Below are 17,500 nucleotides of genomic sequence, written 5' to 3'. Positions count from 1 at the left end.
CAGGGCGACTCCTCCTTCAACTGGGAGGGTAGTTCTCTTCGTCACAGCCGTGACTAGGGCATCCACTTTAGGCACGCCAAATGCTCCTCACTTAGAGGGTATAATTGCCCCATTGCCCTGGCGACTTTCAAAGGCCCCTCGGGGTCAGCCCACTGAGCCGAAATAAGCTCTTGGATGGTATCATGCAAAGGAAAGGCTCGAGCAGGCTTCCTAGTACTTGCCATCCTCGGATTACTAGAGGAGGCTTCGCCACTCCCAGGATCTTCAATAGAGAGGGTCTGCAGGGCATCAGAAATAAGCGCTGGCAGCTCGTCATGGTGGAAAATCTTCACTGCGGAGGGATCATCTGGATCCGGTGGCAATCCTGCACCTTCCTCTGGCTCTTCAGACCACGAGGGCCTGCCAGACCCCTCAGAATCCTCACATCCCGACCACGGGGGAGAGAAGGGGGGTGCGCCACTCTCTGAATGGTAATTAACCCTTCTGTGCTTGTCTTGCGGCCCCCCGACAGGGGAGAACGCGCCTGACGGCAATCCGAGGCCGGGCTCCACTGGAGGGGGAACAGTTAGCAGGGCCAAATGAGACCCCTGCGGGAGAGCTCTTTTTAACATGAATGCTTTATGCAGCAGCAACACAAACTCAGGGGAGAAGGGCTCACCCTGGTCTCCCGGTTCCAGTCCGGGGCTAGAAGCTCCCCTGTTAGCCTCCACACGAGGCTCCCCTCTAGATTCAACAACCTCCGCTTCAACGGGGGTCGCACCATGCTGCGCGTTCAAAATGGCACCTGCTGCCAGCTCCACTGAGCGGGAAGAAACATCGCTCGCCATGCTCGGGCCGGCTCTGACGTCTGAAGAGCACGATTTACAGAGCCCTGCTGCTGATCTGCGCTTGCCACAACTGGAACAGCGCTTAACAACCTCCGCAGCCATCGCTGAAAACAGAGGAAAATTTCAAAATGGCGGATTCACGCCAAAAACATCCCGTTCGCCGGCCCACCCGGAGGAGCTAGAAAACGCTCTTACCTCTCCAGACCAAGTCCCAGAGCTCCGGTCATGCTGCACAATCAGAAAAAAACCTCTTTTCTGGAATAGCCGCGCCAAAGCGCGACGAGACTTTTTTTTTTTTTTAACGCTGTGAGGAAAGTTAGAGGCAACAGCAATAGAGGCAAATTTCCAACTCCGGAGGATCAGTAGAGTGGGAAAGGCAGGGAAAGGACGAACCAATGTGCCTGCATCCACAAATGAGAGTATGGGAAAAGACAGGGACAGGGCAAACCTATGTGTCTACATCCACATCGGGGGCCGGGTAAGGCAGGGAAATGGTGAACCTATGTGCCTTTAAAGTGGGCACCACCAGCCACAACACCCCTGCTACAACTGGCCAAAGCACAGGAGCCACCCCAGGCAGATTTCTGAAGGAGCTGAATAAGCTGCTTCAACCCTGCTGGGGAGATAGAGAATACTGAAGAGGCAGATGGAGCTAGCTGGCCATGAGGTACTATGGTTTTTCAGTGCTCTCTATCTCCCCCTGCTGGTTGATGGACACAACCCATTCATAATGGATTCATCTGCTTGATGACAAGGAAGGGACATTTTTGGTATCCCACAGTAAAGGTGCCTTTTCGGGTTTACTTTGGTTTTTGTGTTTTGGTGACTGTTTGTGGTATCCTTTCGACAGCTACTTTTTCTCGTGGATTATTCTCCCCGTCCTACTCTGGTTTTCTAGTGCCATGGACTAATCAGGCCCAGCAGTCACAAGCTGTCCAGAAAAGCAGGTAATCTTATTCAATGCTCTACAAGCTTTGCTGTGTCAGATTTAATACTAGTCTTAGCTGGCTTGTTAAACTGTAGGTCACTCTGTTCCAACTATCTCTTTTTCATGATTTACTTATTGTTTCTCATGTCAACTTTACAGAAACTTGGCTTAGTTCTGATGAAGAATCTTTTTATACTGCTGTCTTCCACCACTTCCAGGAATCATAAGCAATAATTTACTCAAATAGATTAGCTATTACTGCACTTCCATCAAATATGTTTCCCTATCCTGAAGGATAGTAGGGAGGCATGCCTTCCTTTTCCCTTGCAAATTTTGATTTCATTTTTTAATTTATTGCCCACATTCTCTACTACAGAACGGATATGCGCTTTCAAACTTTAGCAGACATGGCAATTTAATTTCACAATTTTCTTATTTAATGTGATTTTAATATTCATGTAGATGAACCTTCACAATTTAGGGCAGAGCATTCTCTTTCTTACCTGACTTTGGCTCAAATCAATATATATCTTTGCCAACCCACTTTGCTGGATATACTTTGGATGTGATCCTTTCTCAGCTTTCTTCAACCTATAATTTCTTGGCTTTGCCTCTCTCCTAGCCCAATCTGCCCTTTTCTTTAGCAGTTTCTGTTACCCACAAGCCAGAATGACTTTTACTTTGATGACCTGAGTTCACTGCAACTAGATGAAAAGGCCCAACAATGGGACTCAGTTTTACATGGGGCTCTAGATTATCTTGAACCCCCCTCCCCTGCGTTATTCCAAATACTCTAAAGTTGACCTTGGTATCAAAGGCTACATCTATTAAGGAAATAAGTGTACAAAACAGAGTAACTTTGGAGGAAATATAAAAAGCCTTGGAAGCTCTGTCTCTAGGATCTTATGCTATTCATTTGAAGGTAGCCAAAGAGACTTACTTTTCAAATTTGATAAAAAATTCTATCAACCCAGCTCAACAGCTATTGTCTATATTCTCAGATTGTAAGTCTAAGTCTAGTGCCAACTGTCCTACTAATGCTTCACATTCAGTTGACACCCTGGCTGAATACTTTTGCTTCAAGATCATAACTTTACAAAAATCCTTTCCTTTGTCCACCTTAGCTGTTTCTTCTCCTGTCACCACTTCTGTGTCTTCAACTTAGAATTCATTAAAGATGGAAGCCAACTCCTTAGCAACCTTGAATATGAACACTTGTTCCTTGGACCCTATTTCATCTGATTGGCTAAAACTGCCTTGTCATAGCCTTTCATATGTGCTTGGAATTATTAACCAAAGCCTTTCCCAGGGCTCCAATTCCAATTGGAAGGAAACCCTTGTTTTGCCTTACCTTGAAGAAGCCATCTCTTGACCCAGCCATCCTTTCAAACTATCATCCAATATCTCATCCACATTTGCTATTAAAGTTGACTGAGAAGACTGTGTTCTCTCCACTTCTTAATTGTGTAGAGTCTCCTTGTCCATCCAGTTTTCAAACAAGTAAAACATCATTGCTGAGTGAGGTCCATGTAAAGTTGGATAGCGGGCAGACAGCTTTGGTAATCTCGCTCAACCTTTCCACAGCATTTGATCTGGTGAATCATTCCTATCTTTTGGATAACTTTACTGTGAGTGGTATATCAGGATCCATCTTTGACTGTTTTTTTCCCCCTGTTTTGCAGGTTCACTTTGTTGTTACTTCCTCTTGTGCATTTTCTCTTCATGTGGTGAGCCTCAGGACTATATCATCTCCACTATTATTCAACATCTTTCTTAGTAGGTACTTTTACAGTGATGGTGGCAACCCTAACCTGCTTTCCCTTCAAGTTTGCCTGGATGCCATTGCATCCCGGCTCCAGCTTCATCACCAGATACTTAACCTCAATAACACAACCTACTGGCTCGGAGGCCATGTTTCTCATCTCTTTAGTTCCCATATTATCCAAACTACTACTACTGTTCAAGGTGTTCAGTATTGTAGATATTTAGAGGTGATCACAGACTACCAATTATCTTTTGCTCTACAAACAGGAAATGCTGTGAAAATTGGGGTGTTTATCGCCTGATCAGCATGGCTGATCAGAACCCTCATGCTCAACGCTAATGACATACAAATTTAAGCACGGTCATAGCGCTCAGCATTAGGGACAGGTCAGGGCTTAAGGCCTGGGTGTCCCAGGCCCCTGCCTGCCCCCCCAAAATAAAATTTAAACCTTATGGTCCAGCGGGACTCACCACTCCCCCAAAGGACTTTAACCCTGGTGGTCTAGTGAGACCCTAAATCCCCCCCCCAACTTTAACCTTGGTGGTTCAGTGGGACCCCCTAGCCTAGACCTCCCTCCCCCCATGGCCTACCTCAAAGTTACAGAAGGAGGGATAGAGTCCTACTCCCTCCTCCTGCGGGTCCCCTCCTCAAAATGGCAGCACCCTGGGATGCACTGGGCAGGGCTTCACTACCATATAAGGGAGATCTATAAAATCCTTAGTGGTACAGAACGGGTAAAAGTGAATCGATTTTTCAAACAGTCTTTCATCAGGGACTTGGGTTAAAGCCATACAGGAACTCAATGTGAAGCCATCTTTTCTCTGTGCGTCATTCACTCATAGGCAGATGATCAAAAGCCCTGCGCTGTTCCAAACAGCGCTCTAAAATAGCACTGGAACAGCGTGGGGCGCTATTAAACCTATGATCAGAGATAATGCATGCAAACTTTAAGCAGCACAATTATCTCAGATCATGGGTTAGAAGTGCGGGCAAATTGTACAATCTTCCCACACTTGTTTGACAGGTCTGGGCTGTCAAAAGCCCAAAACTGTCAAACACAGGGGCTGGAGGTCCATGGGCCCATCAGGACCTGACTACCCTTGCCCCGAGCAACGGGGGCTGGAGGTCCAGCGGACCTCCGGTCCTCCCGACGATCCCATCCCCCCAGGTTCAGGGAGGGCTGGAGATCCGGTGCGTCTTCAGCCCCCCAAAACCCCCAGAAAATGGTCCCTGGTGGTCCAGTGGCCGCCGGCCAAACCCCCCCCCCACCCAGCGAGCGACCGGGGGGTGGGGGTCCAGCGTAAAAAAGAACCCCTTCCCGGCCCCCCCTACCTTTTAGTTGGAGGAGGGAGGTAACCTGCCTCCCCTCCTCTTCCTTGGGTTGACGACGCACAAAATGGCGGCACCCAGCCACGCCCAGTGCATCCTGGGATGCACTGGGCGGGGCTACAGACCTTCGTTTGGGGAATGTCAATTTTGTTCAGAAACGAAGGTGATGCATCAATGGACGCATTTTGGGCTACAGCAAGCATTCACTTTGAGATATATAACATGCCAATCATCATTTGTGGTGTACATAATTCAGTGCCCGTGCGCGCTTTATTATGTACGGCGTACCATAAGAAAGATGAAAACTCGTCTAACAGAACACAAAAGTCGTTTGACTACAAAAAATCTCACGGAGCTCAGTAAACTAAAGGAGGAATTAGATGTACTTAAAGCAGCTTCAAAGACTCCACAAATTCATACTGCACAGAATCAAACCAAATTCACACCACTGCCTCAAAGGATAAAACTACCTAAAAATAGATGGTTCACAGTAGGCTCAGGCAGACTTCGTTATGTGACACACAAGCATCCACCCTCGCAAGTGTTGCCCCTACAGAATTCTTTTGCACCATTACAGCACTGTGATATTCCTGAAAATAGAACGGATGCAGAAGAAAAAGGAATGAAGGTGGAACAAAAAGATAGGAAGGTACTCAAAGCGTTAAGACACCCCAAATCACTAATGTTGAAACACATACCAGGAAATGTAGATGGAATGTGATGACTACAAATGCTCGCAGTCTAAGCAATAAAGTTCATGACCTTCAAGCCCTGATGGTGGAGGCAGACTTATACGTTGTTGCAATCACAGAGACGTGGCTAAATGGTTCCCATGAATGGGATGCAAACATACCAGGCTATAATCTATTTAGGAAGGATAAAGAGGGTCATAAAGGTGGAGGAGTAGCTCTGTATGTGAGAAATGATATCACAGCGACTGAAATGACAGGGACCTGGGGAAAAGAAGAAGCAATATGGATCACCTTAAAAAGAGATGACAGAACCTCAGTCCACGTGGGTGTTGTCTACAGACCCCCGACACAACTGGAGGAACTAGATAGGGATCTGATCACGGATATTCAAAAGTTAGGGAAGAAGAGGGAGGTGCTGTAGCTGGGAGATTGCAATCTGCCGGATGTAGACTGGAAGGTTCCGTTGGCGGAATCGGAGAGAAGTAGACAGATCGTGGATGCTTTCCAAAGTGTTTTGCTCAGACAAATGGTGACGGATCCCACGAGGGAGGGAGCGACACTGCATCTGGTGCTCACAAATGGGGATAGCGTGTCAAATGTCCGAGTGGGTGCCCACCTGGGCAGCAGTGACCATCAAACGGTTTGGTTTGATATGACTGTTGTAGTGGAGAGCAGCCACTCAAAACTCAAAGTCCTGGATTTCAAGCGTGCTGACTTTACTAAAATGGGGGAATACCCGAGGAAGGAGCTGATGGGCTGGGAGGACGTACAAGAAGTGGAAGGACAGTGGTCCAGGCTGAAAGAAGCTATAAATAGGGCCACAAAACTTTATTTAAGGAAAGTAAATAAAAGCAAGAGAAAAAGGAAACCGATATGGTTCTCCAAACAAGTGGCTGAGAAAATAAAGGCTAAAGAGTTGGCGTTCCAGAAATACAGAAAAACTCAAGAAGAGGAACACGGGAAGGAATACCGGAGGAAACTGAAAGAAGCCAAGAGAGAGATACGTCTGGCGAAAGCGGAAGAACAAATGGCTAGAAATGTAAGGAGGGGTGACAAAATTTCTTCAGGTATATTAGTGAAAGGAGAATGACTAAAAAGGGAATTGTGAGACTAAAAGATACTACGAACCGCTATATAGATAGTGATGAAGAAAAAGCAAATTTGCTAAATAGATACTTTTGTTCTGTTTTCACAGAAGAAAATCCTGGAGCAGGACCGCGATGGACTGGAAAAAGTACAAATGAAAATGGAGTGGATACAGCATCATTTACAGAAGAGAGTGTGTATGAACACCTTGTAAAGCTAAAGGTGGACAAAGCCATGGGACCGGACGGGATCCACCCCAGGATATTAAGGGAGCTCAGAGAGGTTCTGGCGGGTCCTCTTAAAGATTTGTTTAATAAATCCTTGGAGACAAGAGAGGTTCCGAGGGACTGGAGAACGGCGGAGGTGGTCCCTCCTCACAAAAGTGATGATAGGGAAGTAGCTGGAAACTACAGTCCGGTAAGCCTCACTTCGGTTATTGGAAAAGTAATGGAAGCGATGCTGAAGGAAAGGATAGTGAATTTCCTGGAAGGCAATCCAGTTGCAAGATCCCAGACAACATGGTTTTACCAAAGGGAAATCGTGCCAAACGAATCTCATTGAGTTCTTTGATTGGGTGACAGGAGAATTGAATCAGGGATGAGCTATGGACGTAATCTACTTAGATTTCAGCAAAGCTTTTGACACGGTTCCCCACAGAAGGCTTTTAAATAAACTGGATGGGCTGAAGATAGGACCCAAAGTGGTGAACTGGATTAGGAACTGGTTGACGGACAGAGGCCAGAGGGTGGTGGTGAATGGAGTTAGCTCGGAGGAGGGAAAGGTGAGTAGTGGAGTGCCTCAAGGATCGGTGCTGGGGCCGATTCTGTTCAATATATTTGTGAGTGACCTTGCCGAAGGGTTAGAAGGTAAAGTTTGCCTATTTGCGGATGATACTAAGATCTGTAACAGAGTGGACACCCCGGAGGGAGTGGAAAACATGAAAAAGAATCTGAAGAAGCTAGAAGAATGGTCTAAGGTTTGGCAATTAAAATTCAATACCAAACGTAATTCTGGGTATTCTCAAAAAAACGGTTTCAAATTTTTAAATTAATAAATATAACAGAAACCTTCAAAACAATTTTAAACAAAAATTATCACTCTCAGAAGGAGGCGGGGCCTGGGCCAGGTTAGAAGAGACATCATGGAGACTCTACAACCAACACAATAGATCTTCCTGCCCGTGCAGCGCTTCTGAAAGAGGTGAGAGGCGCTGCTCGGGTCGTTAATAGGGAGGGGGGTCTCGGTGGAGGGGGGGGAGCGGCGTAGTCGACCTCAGGGGGGGGCAGCGGGGGCGGGGCACGGTGCGAAAGAATGACGGGAGGCGGAGTTAGCTCTGCAGAACACAGGAACAGGAAGGGAGGGGGGACCGGGGCAGCTAGCATTTTGCTTTTTCGGGGGGGGGGCAAGGCCGTCCATACAGGACGCTCCTGATGAGCGCCCTTGCCCCCTCCCGATCCTTTGTTTTTGGATTTTGCTGACCGGGTAGCCACGTGTATGTGTTGTGGCTTTTTTTCTTTGTTTGTTTTTACGTTTGCAGCTTGCGCAGAGCAGCCAGCAAAACGCTTGGCTGCTCTGCGCATGATTTAGGGGCCGATTACCGATGTGTATTGTGATTCTTTGATACATTGTACGTTTGAATACCGATCTGCGCATGTGTGACTTTTTTTTTTGGTGCATTCTTCGTTTTTTAAAAATCGTTAGGGACTTTAACGATTTTGATTTTTTTACGTTTGGTTGCTGCATCTGCCCCTAAGAGTCATCCTGATTTATTGGGTATGAATAGGTATGCTATGATGGGGTTAATAGTATGCAAGATTTACTTTACTCTTAAATCACACAGGCAGAGAGATTAGTATTTGGGTGGAGTTAATTTGTGATAAGTAGTGTATTTAGGAAAGCTATTTAGGAAGTGGAAGTCTTGGGGTGGGTGGGATGAGGGACAGGGTGGGGGGAGGGTTAAAATTTAAAATGTGTGGAATGTGTTTGTTGTAAAACCTCTCTCTAGAATTGTATTAAGCCACTTATCTACACAGCTGGTTAGGATAAGGGGAAGACAAGGTTACAAAATGCATCAGAAATGTCCAAAAGCACAGTTTTAGAGTAGGAAAATCCAGGAAGAAAGCCAGCACAAGTCTTATCTGAGTGAGTTTCCTTGAGGCAGGAGACAAGTAAGGCCCTTGAAGTTGCCCAGCTCTCAACAGAAACTAGCCCCTCCTAATAGTTTTAGATTGTCTGCAGAAAGCTAGGTGGGATGGGGGAGGGGGAGAGTTCAGCACAATTATAGTCAAGGAAAGAGAGTTCTAATACTATCTGGCAGTTTTGAAATCTGAAATCTAGTTTTTCAGATATCAATAAAGCAGTTTGAAAACAATCAGGTCACACAGTCAGATCACAATATTTGCAGAGCAGTTTAAAACACTTGTTTTCTCTTTTTTAGGAAAGATTTAAGTGCAAGGACAAGGGCAGACAAGAGATAACCAAAAGAACAGTTTTAGAGTAGGAAAATCCAGGAAGAAAGCCAGCACAAGTCGCGAACGACCTCCAGCACCCACTGATCTGAAGTAATTTGGGTCCACCCCCGATAAAACAGACGAAGTTGCGCCCCAACCTTCACCAGAGGCAGGACCCGCACACCTTCATAAGGAGAACTTATTACCATTTCCGGCACCTCCGGAGGAGTCCTGACCGCCTCGATGACTCCCTCGAAAGGACTGCGCCCGCTGGAAAAACCGGCTTTTAAAAGGAGATACAAATCTGCCCGGCCTGTACCGCCTCGAGTCCTTAAACCGACCTCTAGCCGAACCCCCTCGACTAGCTGACTTAGGCAGTAACTCCGGCAACCGTGAGACCTTGGTATCCCCAAGACCACTCATCAGTCTATCCAAGTCCTCGCCAAACAACATAGAACCTTTGAAAGGTAGAGAACACAACTTTGCTTTAGAGGACGCATCTACCACCCAGCCCCTAAGCCAAAGAGCCCTGCGAGCCGTCACCACCAGAGCCATATTCTTAGCCGAAGCTCTTAGCAAATCATAAAGGGTGTCCGCCAAAAACTAAGACCCCATCTCCAATTTGGCCAGCTCCTGAACCAAACCAGTCCTATCTAATGCAGGCTCATCCAAGAGCTTCTCCGCCCAACGGAAACAAGCTCTGACTACCAAGCCCCCACACACAGAGGCTTGCAAGGCCAAAGCCGACAAATCAAAGCTGCGCTTCAGAAAGGACTCTAGCTTCCTATCCTGAGGATCCCGTAAGGCTGTACCGCCATCCACCGGAATGGCCGTAGCCTTAGTAACCGCCGTAACCACCGCATCCACAGTAGGTGGTTTCAGCATGGCCAAATCTTCCGGAGGCAAGGGATACAGCCGCGCCATAGCCCTAGACACCTTACAAGTAGCCTCCGGCACAGACCATTCCTGAAAAACCATGTCTCTAATGTCTGAATTCATGGGAAAGGAACGGGAGGCTCTCCGAATCCCCTTAACCAAGGGATCTACCTGGGGTCCCTCCGCAGAGGGAGTGGCCGCCGAAGCAAACTTCAAAGTAGAGATCACCTGATCAATGAACTCTAACAACTCCTCCTTATGAAAAATGTGAACCACTGAAGAATCTTCCCCAGGCCTTAGCCCATCCTGATCCTCAGACTCATCTAAGAGATCCTCCTCTCCTGGGCCACTCCAAACCTCCGACCCAGGCAGAGAAAGTATCTCCATAGGCACCAAAATAACCACCCGCGGGCGCTTAACTCCCACTGAGCTAGCAGCCTCCGGGGAACAAACAGCCAGAGAGGGGCCAGCTCTCCAGGCATTATACAGAGACCGAACAAACTCAGGAGGGAAACCAGACCCCCCGACGCTGCTGAAGCCCCAACAACACTTCCTGCAGTCTCTGCGACGGACCCTCCTCGCTCCTGCGGTGGCAGGTCCATCGCATGATCCGCGGCTAAACTAGGCGCGCTTCCCGCCACACATGGGTCCCCCAGCGCCGGTACGGAATGCGCGGCCAAAAGGGCCGCGCTTCCCGCCAAAAACTGCTCCGTCGAGGCCGACCCAGGACGCGCAGCCAAAATGGCCGCATTTCCCGCCAAAAACGGCCCCGCCGTTGCCGGCCCGGAATGTGCGGTCAAATCACCGCTCAACACCTCTGCTGACTCAGGGGAAAGCACGGGGGGCAAGAGCGCTGACAACGTAGGCTCCCCACAAAATTTACATTGGACACCTTTCACTTCAACGCCGCACTTCGCTGGCTTAGACATAATGGCCGCCAACACAATAAAAACAAACAGTTGCTTTGTGCTCTGACAGACTAACAGGCAAAACCGCCTAAGGCAAGAACGCCCTTGAAGACGTTTTATCTCTGGATTGCCACAAGAACGGCCAAAATAGCTGCCTTTTAAAAACATTTATTTTTTTAAACCTCGTTGCTGATGCCTAAACGCCTCAAGGGTACAGAACGAGGTCTGTAGCCGAGGTCAAGCAGTCCTCCAGAGGAAGAGCACAGGGGGAGGGACCTGGCCACCTGGGTGTGACACCCCACAGGGAATAAGAAGCTACTTAGGACTTACACCCTGTAATAAGAGATCCAAGTGTGGGTTCTCTAACATTTACAACCCAACCTAGAAACCCCAAACGGGCCTACCAGACTGAGTACACTGCACAGGCTGCACACTTCTACACTCTGCTGAGACGGAGAAAATACTGGTTAGTAGAAGGTCTGCACAGGCTACTTGTATAAGAAGTTTTAGTGTTCTCAGTCTCCCTCTGCAGGTAGGAGTGTATAACCCAAGCGTCTTGAACGGTCTGGAGGATCGCTGAGGAAACTCCCTTTTTTATACTAACCCTGAAAGGCACTGAAATATGTCCTTAAATAATATTGGATTGTTTTGGGGTGGCAGAGCTTAGGGTTTAGCTACAGTGTACTACTTTACTCCTGTGGTAGATGTGGGTGGGCAGTGTCCATGAACACTGTAAGGGAGGTGGCTGTCCCAGCTCTGGTGGCAGAGATAGAAAAGCTCCAGAGCTGAATATTTTTCTGTTGCTAATTTTTCTTTGTAAAGAATGGAAAAATAGTGTGGGGACTTTAATAGTGCTAAGGCTTGTTTGTGCTAAATGATGTTGGACTGTATAAACCATTAAGGTATGTGGGAGACCTTTTAAGACCCGAGTACTGCTGGGTAAATCTGCTCCATAAAGCTGTGCCTGTGTTTTGTTGGAACATTAATGCACTGCCAGGGCAGTGAGAAGCTACAGGACTGTGTTGGTGGAAGGTAGAGCTGGGAAAGGGGCAAATTATTGGAAGCCTCAGGTAGGATACTGTAGAGCTAACAGCGGTTCATGAGAAGAATATGTTTTGTTATGGGACACTACAATAAAATGTTGAGCACTGAGAAAAGTGACTTCTTCATACTTGTGCTGGGGGAGATTAGGTGGAGAGGGCTGTTGGCCCAAGGGGCTCATCACAACATGTCCTAGAAGCACGTATTTTCAAAATAAATATGTTTTGATCACTTTTGTAAATACATTGAAGTTAGTTAAAAGCCTAATTGTAATGGGCAAACTGGCCTAATTCTTTGAGCTTGATAGGAAAATAAAGCTGAGAATAATTTCAGTGAATCAATAGCTTTGGGCTGAGGAAATGATATAGATAATGGATCACAGCAAGAGTAGAACAAGTTAATCCTTGGTCTACGATAAACTGTAGCATGTACTACGGTATTATGTCACACAGGATTTTGAATATCCAAGAGTACAGCTTGTAGAGTATTCTTGCCTCCACCAGAAGCCAATGCAATAATAGGAAAAATGGGGTTATCCTATCGGACTATTTTAGACAAAAAATTAATTGAACTGCTACATTTTGCACCATCTGCAGTTCTATGTATGATTTTAGACGTTCCCAGATAAACTATATTACCGTACTCTTACTCTATCAACTATATTTGTTTCCAGGAGCTACAATTTATATTTCAGTTGGCTTCCAACTACCACCCCTCATCAAATTTGAACTCCTCTTCATTTATAGTATCAATTGTTTACCCTTAAATATCACTGTAGGCCATCTCTCCAATACAGTCTTAATCCTCTGTGTAGCATTTAGGGGCTTTTTAATTTGCTTTTAACTCTTACAGGCAAACCCATGAATTAGAGACACCACATTTACTATGTTATACATTTATTTGCTGCTCACAGCATTGTGGTTTCATAGTCTTCTTTTTTTGGGATTTTGCCTGTTATCCCACAGCTGCATACCTTTGACTGTATCTGCTAGACTGTTCAATAAGGCACACATCCTGTCTTCTTCAACGTTATGAGGGTTTATGACACACGCTGGCCGCTGTGTTTTCTTAAACTGACTCAATAGCTCCAAAAATCCTTTGTCTCCTGAAAGGATGGTGAAAGGAATTTGTTTTGGCAGCTGCTCATCCAGGCGACCTGCCTACAAAAGAAAAATCAAAAGTGTGTTGTAAAAAGGAATAAAGACATAAAGCAATGTACTCCATATAATAGATGAATCACCTTTACGGTTGTAAACCCAAACAAACATTATTCAATAACTTGATTTAAATAGAGATTCCGTATGGATTATTTCTGAACACTAGAGGATTGATTCACCCATGGTTTTTTACTTTCCAAAGAACAAGTCTCTGGATACTGACATTTTGTCAAATACCAACTGTGATAAAAGGAGATAGTCATGAGATGCATGGTGTAATCAAAAAATATTCCCAACAAATAGAGAAGTGACCACTAAAGTTTCAAAGTGCCCTCTCTGCTCTACGCACAGAGCCTACAGGTGAAAAAAAGTTTGAGTGAATTCTTCGGGGCCCCCTTTACTAAACTGCTTAAAGCGCCTATGCGCGTCCAACATGCACCAAGTGGCATCTGATGTTTGTAGGTCATTACCGCCCGGATACCTCGTGAGACTTTACCGCTAGGTCAATGGCTGGCGGTAAGGTTGCAGACCCAAAATGGGTGTGTGGCAATTTTGATTTTGCCGCATATCCATTTTTGGCAAAAATGAATCAGTACATGCCCAAAACCCGCACCTACACTACCGCAAGTCATTTTTTAGCGCGCTTTAGTAAAAGGACCCCTTAAAGTGATAGTGTTCTTTCCTATTCTAATTGGCACTCCTTTCCTTTTTTTATTCTATATAAACTAGTGATTTTATGTACAACCACTGATCTGCAAGTTAGAAGTGATGGTGCTGCAAGTATTTTAACAAACAAATTAGCCATTCAAATAATTATGTTATTTTTATTCACTACTGGCCATTGAAGCTGTCAAACCTCCACCCTAATATAATAAATACTTCCCTAAGGTCTCTTACTACTGCTGTGCAGCTCTCATTGTACTTTATAGGAGATATTTTGTCAATTTCCCTTCTCAAACAGTAATTTAATAAAAAAAAAAAGTTTTCAGAAAAAAATGTTAAACCTACTTCTCAAACACCAAGAGCCCAACAAAGGCTTATGTTTTGTCATTAGGCTGCTTCAGGGTTAATTCATGTGAAAACTGCAACACACAAAAAGATATTACCACCACAGTCAATTTTCCTTTTCACAATAAAACCACAAGAATCTTAATTGTAGAACATAGTTACTCCAGAATTTTTTTAAATTTATACTGACATTTATATCCCACATTATCTCAAACTAAGTTTGAGTTCAATGTGGCTTACAGTATAATAAAGAATACTTTTAATAATTAGATAATAGTTATTTAAACATAAAATGGCATTAGCCAAGCATTGAAGGCAATCACATGACAGTAAAGGGGAATAACCATTTACAGAAAACACATAACATTCAATGGAACTACTCGGTCCATTGGATTCCAGTGTGAAGCCTGAAAATTCAATGTTGCTCTAACCAAGATAAAAAAACAAACAGAACAACAACCCATGAGCTATAGCAAATTATTGTAGCACTCAAATATATGTTTCCCTCACAAATATGCGCAATCAAAATCAAATTATGAATTCATTTTTCACGTCCCTTCTTCTCAATGTCCCCTTGAAGCAATGATATGCACATCAACATTGAGGTAATTCATAAGCAATGCACAATATAAAGTCATTAATTCAATACAAAAAATTATTTAAATAGAAGACACTTTATAGTAGAACTGCTCCTGTTGCAATGTGAAACATGTAATTTAAATGACATTGCTGATGTTTCATAGTAACACAGTGGATGATGGCAGATAAAGACCTGTATGGTCCATCCAGTCTGCTCAACAAGATAAACTTATGGCATACAGTATGATGTGAAACTACATATGCATACTTGATCTTGATTTTTCCTTACCATTTTCAGGACACAGACCATAGAAGTCTGCCTGGCACTAGCCTTATTCTCCAACTAGTGAAACTGTCATCTTAACCCACTCCAGCCAATCCAAATCTCTCCAGCCACGATCGGGGCACAGACCGTAGAGGTCTGGCCAGCCCTGGCCTGTCCAGCCACGATTAGGGAAATGATCATAGAAGTCTGCCTGGCACTGGCCTTGTTCTCCAACTACTGAAGCTGAATCTGTCCAGCCATGATCAGGGAACACTGCCCAGAACTGCTTTTGCTTCTCAAATTACTGATGTTGCCATCTAACTACCGCTAAACATATTTGGTTCCATGCCTTCCATACAAAATTCCTGTGTGTCTATCCCACACATTTTTGAATTCTGTTACTGTTTTCATTTCCACCACCTCATGCAGGAGGGCATTTCAAGCATCTACCACCCTCTCTGTGAAAAAATACTTCCTGACGTTATTCTTGAATCAGTCCCCCTGCAATCTAAATTCATGTCCTCTAGTTCTATCACCTTCCCTCCTCTGAAAAAAGTTAGTTTGTATATGGAATCACCTTTTATTTCAACATTCCACAGAATCTCACTTTGAACTATGTCAGGAAATCAGTGCCCTACTGCAGCATTCAACTAGACAAACCAGAAGAAAATGCAGAACAAATAAAAATCTTCTGATTATTCAACTCCCAACCTGACTTGTTTTTACCTTGATGGCACATCAATGAAGTTGGCATTAGCACTGCAATTTTCTGTATCTAATTTAAAGAATGTGATGTCGGTGAAAGATAGACACTAACTTTATTGCTCCAATACAAATGAGAATTGACGTGGGTGCCCATCAATACTGAACCCCCCCCCCCCCCCCCCAAACAAAAAAACATTTTCTGGAAGAAAGTCAATGTTAAAAATACATATCTAACAATTCAGTATGTGTTTCAGTATCATGCTAAAGCTAAATCAGATAATGATATTCCATTCTACAGAGTCATTCAATCCCATAGGTTTCACTATTTTTCATTCATAAATCCAATATTGATCTTACTTTCCTATCACCACTACTACTACTACAAATCATTTCTATAGCACTACCGGTCGTACGCAGCCTCTGCAAGATGTTGGCACATGTTCAAGCACTAATCACTTCAAATGCTGAAACTCATGTCCCTGTTGAAGGCAATGCTAAACCATGATGCCCATGAGTGTCCTAGTAGTAAAGCGACTTATATTCAGTCAATATGATTTATGTACTGCTTTTCTTCTTTTGAGAAGTTGTAGTGAAGCACTGATTCCTGATGCAGGTCAACACAAAACTCAGTGCTATGTCAAATTAAAAGGTAGTTGCAGCCACGAGTATATCTTGAAACAGCAGTGGTAAGCAATTTTAATGCAGTCGTATCATTTAAATTACACGTTTCACAGTGTGATGGGAGTAACTCTACTTCCAAGTGTCCTGTATTTAAATAGTTTTTTTTATTTGTACTGAATTGACTTAATATTGTGCATCACTTTAAATTACAGCAGTGTTGAAGGGAATAGTATTTCAGAAAGGGGACACTGAGAAGGGAAGTAATACAACAACTTCTTTATTAATTTGATTGCACATATTAGTGAAGAAATCAACATTACCCTTATTTTGAGCAAAGTCCTATAAATCAACTGGAGCTCCTTGTCTGAGGTTCTCTTCTTACAAATAAGAACATAAGCGTTGCCATACTGGGACAGACTGAAGGTCCATCAAGCCAAGTATCCTGTTTTTTGGCTAGAGGTTTAGATACCTGATATTTTCTTTAATTTAATGCTTATTGCTTAATTAAATTGTCCTGTGAATCCTCTTTCCTTTCCTGCCTAGCTCTGATAGAAGATGGGCTTTTTAAACTGCATTGTGGTTATAAAGTTGCATTTTACATTGATGAAACTGCTATAATTATAGGGAATATTTAGATTTATTTACAAAAGGAAAGTTATATTCCAGGGGAATTTGAAAGTTAAATCAACTGAAAATTCCTTGATCACACTGTACCATTTCTGGTCATACCTAGAGAACTTTCATTGATACAGCACTTAGCTGACTCACTGGGACTTATACCAGGCTATAATCTATTTAGGAAGGATAGAGAGGGTCGTAAAGGTGGAGGAATAGCTCTACATGTGAGAAATGATATCACAGCGACTGAAATGACAGGGACCTGGGGAAAGGAAGAAGCGATATGGATCACCTTAAAAAGAGATGACAGAACCTCTGTCCACGTGGGTGTTGTCTACAGACCTCAAACACAATTGGAGGGATTAGATAAAGACCTGATCGCAGATATTCAAAAGTTGGGCAACAAGAGAGGGGTGCTGTTGCTGAGAGATTTCAATCTGCTGGATGTAGGTTGGAAGGTTCCATCTGCAGAATCGGAAACAATAGAGAGATGATCGTGGATGCTTTCCAAAGTGCTCTGCTAAGACAAATGGTGACAGAACCCACGAGGGAGGGAGTGACGCTGGATCTGGTGCTCACAAATGAGGATAGTGTGTCAAATGTCTGAGTGGGTGCCCACCTGGGCAGCAGTGACCATCAAACGGT

The 17,500-nt window shown here is 44.5% G+C and overlaps 1 protein-coding gene across 2 annotated transcripts in view; it reads right to left on the bottom strand.

Annotated features, from left to right (window-relative positions):
* The window catches only part of ZNF451 (zinc finger protein 451), a 345,089-nt gene that overhangs the window by 63,376 nt on the left and 264,213 nt on the right, over positions 1–17,500 (bottom strand). The window contains exons 12-13 of one of the 2 annotated variants that reach the window (XM_030198990.1): positions 14,068–14,141; positions 12,979–13,062 (exon numbers count right to left, since the gene is read on the bottom strand). In XM_030198990.1, the coding sequence (XP_030054850.1) occupies positions 14,097–14,141 (45 nt within the window). In that variant the 3' untranslated portion in view covers positions 12,979–13,062; positions 14,068–14,096. Of the gene's footprint in view, positions 1–12,875; positions 13,063–14,067; positions 14,142–17,500 lie in introns of those variants that run through there. The other variant, XM_030198989.1, reaches the window with a different exon arrangement.

Source organism: Microcaecilia unicolor, chromosome 3 (assembly GCF_901765095.1).
Source record: "Microcaecilia unicolor chromosome 3, aMicUni1.1, whole genome shotgun sequence".
Classification (NCBI taxonomy): Eukaryota; Metazoa; Chordata; class Amphibia; order Gymnophiona; family Siphonopidae; genus Microcaecilia; species Microcaecilia unicolor.
Note: the sequence above shows the minus strand (reverse complement) of the source record. Positions and strands in the feature narration are given on the sequence as shown.